Here is a 6,583-nt window from a genome sequence, read left to right as displayed (position 1 = left end):
AGAGAGAGGGGGTAGATCGAGAGAGGAAGAGAAGAGTGTGTGGGCAAAAGAGACCAAGAGAGAAGGGCCACGAGGGCATAGAGAACATGTGGCCTAAATGGCAGGTTATAAAGGTACTAGAATCTGGGGGAGAAGCTCACGAGCTGGAGAGGTTTAGGGAAAATGGGTGGGGTGAGAGGAGAGGAACTGAGTGGAGCCACAGGAACTGAGCGAGTCTGGAGGCCAGCCTGAGCTTTGGTGTGCTAACAGGCACCATTAGTCCTATGTCCTGAGTTTCTTCTGGATCTGCTAATACCCAATGGTGACAAACCAAAGACATGAGGAACAGTGGCAGTGGAAGCCAGTTCAGAGTCACCTTGCAATGGAAATGGAACAGGAGATTGCCGCCAGGTCCCTTACACCACAGTATTATCAGAAATTATCAACAGCCGTAGTGACAGGAGCTTACACAGGGGAGGATAGACGGGAAGGGCGGTGTTCAGGAAGGAGGAGCGGTTTCGAACAATTGGGTAAAATTGTGGCCGAGGAAGAATTGCTCCTGCAAAAGAGGACCAGGTCAGACTTTCTCCATCAAAAAGAGCTCTGCCCCGTTGAGGCACAAATCATGACTTGGTCAAACCCATCTTCTTCCACTTTGCTCTGAGGAGGAAGACAAGGGGCCTGATAACTTTGGGGGATGGCGTTAAATCGTTCACTCCTTATTATGTCTTTGTCAGAAGCAGTTTTATTGAAAGAAACCTCTTCTCCCGCCTCAGGGGCTGAGCCTTCCAGTCAGCTCAGTAAATTAGATTTTCTCTGTACTTTGGGCTCCTAAGAATTAGTCTCTGATAGCAGGACGGGCCAGGCGATGCTAATTGGGTCTTTAAAGGATTGAACAATTAATCAATCCATATGACACCTTAGGAAACTGTTCTTTCTGGTGTGTTCAACAAGGCAAGAAGTTTTGAGGGGCACAGGGTCACCCCAGGACTGAGATCCTGCCTCTATAACACCAGTAAACTAGAGGGAAAGATGGAATTACAACTCAAGGTGAAAATGGTTTTGGTAGTTTGTTTTCTGGTTTTGAGACAGGTTGTAGCCCAGATTGACTTTTAATTTGTAGTGTGGTTAAGAATGATCTGTGTGATTAGTATGTGTGTGTATGCATGCTTGCACGTGTATGTGGATGTGTGCACATGAACATGGAGGCCTGAAACTGACCTCAGGTGTCTTCCTTGATTACATACACTCCACTTTATTCATTGACCAGGATCTCTCATTTGAACTTGGAACACACTGATTTTGCTAGTCTGGTTATCCAGTCTGTCCCAGGCATTCCCTACCTCCATCTTCAGGGTGCTAAAGCTACAGGTAGGCCGCCATGGCCAGGCAGCTTTCGTGGGGGTACTTTATCACTGGCTTCCATGCACCCCTCTATGACAGTCTCATGTACCCCAGGCTGGCCTTGAACTCACTGTGTGGTTGAGCCACTATGAAGTTCTAATCCTCTGTGCCCCCGTGCTTGGATAACAGACATGTACCATCACCTCATCCACTTTGGTTCTGTGCTGGGAACTTAACCGGGGCTTTATGCATGCCAAGCTGAACTACTCTGTCAACTGAACTACAGCCCCAGCCCAACCTTGGACTTTGAATCCTGTTGTTCCCAACTTCCTAGTGTGGGGACTACAAGTGAGTATTACCAAGCCTGGTTTTATCCCATGCTGGGGATTGAACCCAGGATCTCATGTGTTCTGGGCAAGCATTCTACAGCTGAGCTACCATTCTAGCCTTCAAGGTGACAATGTTTAATGATGAAGACTTCTGCATCGTTAGGGCATGTCGCCGAGCCATCTGGAAGTTTAGAGAGGGGATTAGGTCAGAGCCTACATACATCCCTTGTCTTGGATGATACAAAATATGCCCTACTATTTTTAACTTAGTAAGTGTGGTGAAGCTTGCTTAGACATTTATTGGGCACCCACTATTTGCTTGGCAGAGGTAGGCACGGGAGGCCCAATGGCAGGAGTCACCTCTAGTATGTCAGAGGGTCATGAGGAACTGGTCAAAAGTAACAGAGTTTTCGGGATGGATGCACCCAGCTTCAGGACAGAGACCCACGACACAAGAGGCAATTCCCTCTTTTTTGAGGTGGAGAGGAAACTGAGGGAGTTTTAAATTCTCTAGAGACCCTCTTTCACTGGGCTTAACACAGGACTGGAGAAACTCTGGCCATGTCAGTCCTGGGAGGTCAGTGCCACCACATCCAGTCTGTAAGTTGTGCCAGCTGAAGCAGAGGAGCAAGACAACAAGCCGCAAGTCCACAGTCATGTGGGAAGGATCCCTGGTCAGCCTGGCTCATGGGGGCTCTGCTGTAGTCAACAGCCTTGCCCATGTCGTGGGCATGAAGCATCACTCAGCCAGCTTCCAGCAGGGACAACAATTAGTGCTAAAATGATCAACCACGGAGCAAATGAGCATGGTGACATCCCACTGGATGGTCTATTGTTTAAGAGCTCACTTCAAATGTTCTCAATATATAACTATAGTGTGTGTGTGCATGTGTGTGCACATGTGTATGAAGGGCAGAAGCCAACCTTAGGTACTGTAGGAGCTGCTGACATTTTTATTTGTGAGATGGGGTCTTTCTCTAACCTGGAGCTCACCGATTAGTCTACTGGCTGGCCAGCGAGCTCCAGGGACCCCCGTGTCTCTGCCTCCCCACCCCCCAGCACTGAGACTACAAGTGTGCACCACTATGCCTGCCTTTTTTCTTTAATGTAGGTTCTGGGGATCAAACTCTGGTCCTTGTGCTTGCAAGGTGAAGACGTTACCAACTGAGCCATCTCCCCAGCCCTAATTCCTGTATTCAAAAAGGTGGCTTTTAACTGGAGTGGAGAGAAAGGGGGAATTGGACACTCTTAATGCTTTTGAAGGACACTGTTCAGTTCTAAGTGCCTCTCAGTCCCTTTGGCGATATTCATGTTTTCCTTTCTTATTCATGTATTTGCTATCTGGGTAATTGTAGAAATGTGGTCGTGCTGGACTAGAAGGTACCTGAGAAGCACGGGATGCTCCACATTCCTGAACTGTTATTATTCTCATCACTCTGGCCGTCGATGGTGCCGTGGTGTCCCCAGAGCGCTCGCTCTTTCTCTCTCTCTCTCTCTCTCTCTCTCTCTCTCTCTCTCTCTCTCTCTCTCTGTTGTTTGTGTGTATGCGTGCAAGCACATGTGCATGTGGAGGCCGGAGAACAGTTGTGTAAAGTGGACTTTTTCCTTCCACCTTTCTGTCAGATATGGGGATTGAATTCGGGTCACTAGGCTTGGATGGCAGGCACCTTTATGCACGGAGTCAGCTCACTGTCCCTTACCATCTCATTTTTTTGAGACAGGGTTTCTCACTGAACCTGGAGCTTAACAACTCAGCTAGACTGGCTGGCCAGCAAGCTCCTGGGACCTGCCTGTCCCTGCCTCCCCGGCTCTGGGATTACAGGCAAACGCTACCATGCCCGGTATTTCACAAGGGCACTGGAAATTGCTATGCAGGTCTTTATACCCACCTGGCAAGCATTTTACTGACTGAACCCTCTCCCCCATTCCCAGAGCTCTCTGGATCTAAAGATGTTCCACTCTCCCCATTGGTCGCCACTTGGAAGAGTGCCGTGTTTATCACACCAGCAACTCCCAGGGGCCAACAGCCTTCCGAATCAGCTCTGCAGCCCGTGGCACCCAAATTGGTTTGAATCACAGATTTGCAAATATTTCTATCTGTAGCGATGAGGTGTTTCACCATTGCAGAAAGCCTATTATTTTATACATACAGCAACGCTTGCTGAAAAATGTATTTTACTTAGAGGAAATCAAATAAGTAAATAGTGGGGAAGATATGTAAATCAGCAGAACATAAATGCGGCTCAGAATAAAAAGAACGTGCTATATTGGAAGTACGCAATTGGGCTGTTGCTGACGGAGCCTTTATGAACTGCTAACACTTATTTATTTCATACCCAGACTGGATGATCTAAGAGTTCTCAAAGGTAGTTTTAAAAATGTGAATAGTATGGAGAATTATGCGAATTCACGGGCTGTGTTCTTCAACATCATCAAAATGATTTTTTTTTTTAAAAAATCATGAGCTGAGAGTGGGGGCAGTGGAGCTGGGCTTTTGATAGACAGTGCGTACCCACACGTTTATTCCTAAGACACATCCTGAAGGTAAGCGAGGACTGGAGGCCAGCCGTTAGCCTAGAACACATATTCATTAGTGCATTCCTGCCTGCCTTCAGCCAGCATCCGGCCGTTGTGCATTTACTGAGCATCTCTTGCATGCCAGGCACCCGGAATGCAAACAGGGACTTCTGGGAGGGGAAGATTTGAGATGGTAGCCTTGTTTCTCCCAGTGTGGGTGATGCTATGAAGGAGGATGGGCCAGGAGAAAGTAAGGAGGCCCCTGTGACTGATGGACAGAAAACCATCTTGGAGCTGAAGGCTAAAGGATGCAGAAGCAGAAGCCTCTGATGACAGGCACAGAGGACACCAGCCACATCAGGGAGGCGGGGGGTTGAGGACCAGGTGGGACAGAGAGAGCTCAGGGACCTGAGGGCTACAACGCTAACAGTGGGGGTGAAGGAGACCCTGGGCACCCAAAGCCAAACGGGGCCCCAAGGCTGCTCTCAAGGTCTGCCCTGGGCTCCAGGTTAATCACAGCTCAACATCTAAGGAGATGGGAGTCACCCTGGAGAGGGCAGACAAAAGGTAGAATGGAATTGTTCCAATTCCAGTTTCTGAATTACACCAGGGCTTTCTGGACTGGGTGCTAGATATCACATTCTCTCTCTCTCTCTCTCTCTCTCTCTCTCTCTCTCTCTCTCTCTCTCTGTTGTGTGTGTGTGTGTGTGTGTGTGTGCATGTGGAAGTTAGAGGCTGACATCAATCACTCTCTACCTCATTATTTGACACAGCATCTATTACTTAACCTATTCTAACCATTTCTGCTAAACTTCCTGGTCAGCAAGCCCCGGGGTCTGCCTGCCTGTCTGTGTCTCCTGAAGTGTACACTGTACCCAACTTCTTATATTGTCATTGTAGAGCTAAACCTGGTGTGTATGAATGTATGGCAAGCACTGCACCCATGGAGCCACAGCCCAGCCCCTTCATTAAATTTTTGTTTTACTTATGTGTGCATGCATACACTGCACCCAGCTTCTGATATTGTTGTTGCAGAGCTAAACTTGGTGTGTATGCATGTACAGCAAGCACTGCACCCATGGAGCCACTGCCCAGCCCCTTCATTAAATTTTTGTTGTTTATAGCTCTTACTTAATGTGTCTATGTATGCCTTACTCTGCGGTTGCTAGAGGAATCCAGTAGAGGGCGTCAGATTCCCCGGAGCTGGAGTCACAGAAAGTCTTGAGATGCCAAAGTGGGTGCTGAGATCTGAACCTGAGTCCTCTGCAAGAGCAGCGAGTGTTTTTAACTGCTAAGCCACCTCTCCAGCACGTTCATTAACCTTTTAAACTCCTCCAATTTAGAGAGCTTGTGTTTGTTCATTCTGAGTGCAGGGACATACACAGAAGGCCTAGGCCTAGCGTGGCTCTCTGCAGGCATTCTCTTTATTCTTAATCCCGTCAGCAGGTGCTGGGGACTTAAAGATAAATGAGGCTTGTTTGGATGCTATTTTTAGAGGATGCTGTCTGTGTTCAGAATCCTTCCTGGATCACGGTAGGGCAGAGCTGTAAGAAAAACCTCCCACAGTTGCCATCTAATGTCCCAGCATGCACTGCAATGGGATGCACTGCAGCAGCAGGCCAAGTGGACAGATGGGCATCACGTACCAGCTTCAGCCCTGGCAATGAAGAGGCTTCGATTCTTTCTTTGCAGGTTGTATTTTGTGCTCATGTGCTCAGGGCTTTTCTGGGAGGGGACATTTTTATAAAGCAACTAAAGACATGTTGATCTCTGACCTCCTCACCTACCACCCCATCTCCAACATATGCACACACACAGCCCTGCAAACATGCATGCACACGTGTGTGCACACAACACATGTGGGTGAGAAAAGAAGGAAAAAGGAAAAGGCCTTGCTATCATACACAGTTGCATGATGGGATGTGCTGGCCACAGGCTGGCGGCTCGGGACAGCGTGGGCGTGCCATGAGTTAGGGGCGTTCATGTGGCGGGGTGTCGGCTGAGACAGGGAGGGGCTCAGAACTCACATCACTTCCAGTCGCGCCGTTCGGGAGTCGTTCCCTCCCTCAGATACAATTTCACAGGTGTAGTCCCCAATGTCCCCTGACCACGTCTGGCTAATGAGAAGGGACCCGTCCTTCTCCACCATGATTCTCGAGCTGCTGGATGGTGTGATGACCACGTTGTCCTTTTTCCAAATGTAACTGTGGGGCAATCAGAGAGTTCATCATGAAACCTACAGGAACGGGATCCCCCACCCCCTCCTTGACCGAGAAAAGCAAGCAGCTGGTGAATTGGAGAACACAGTAAAAATCACTGAGCTACACTTTTTACAAGTGTGAGTTTGAGGTTGGAGAAATGGCTCAGTGGTTAAGAGTGTGTCCTGCCCCTTCCAGATGACCCAAGTTTGGTTC

The 6,583-nt window shown here is 48.5% G+C and overlaps 1 protein-coding gene across 1 annotated transcript in view; it reads right to left on the bottom strand.

Annotated features, from left to right (window-relative positions):
• Positions 1-6,583, bottom strand: part of Sdk1 (sidekick cell adhesion molecule 1) — a 622,567-nt gene that overhangs the window by 237,119 nt on the left and 378,865 nt on the right. Inside the window, exon 12 of the mRNA XM_026789743.1 lies at positions 6,197-6,373. Coding sequence (XP_026645544.1) covers positions 6,197-6,373 — 177 coding nt within the window. The remainder of the gene's footprint in view (positions 1-6,196; positions 6,374-6,583) is intronic.

This window comes from Microtus ochrogaster, unplaced genomic scaffold, assembly GCF_000317375.1.
Source record: "Microtus ochrogaster isolate Prairie Vole_2 unplaced genomic scaffold, MicOch1.0 UNK27, whole genome shotgun sequence".
NCBI classification, from domain to species: domain Eukaryota; kingdom Metazoa; phylum Chordata; class Mammalia; order Rodentia; family Cricetidae; genus Microtus; species Microtus ochrogaster.
The sequence above is the reverse complement of the archived record's forward strand: the minus strand, read 5'-3'. Positions and strand labels throughout refer to the sequence as shown.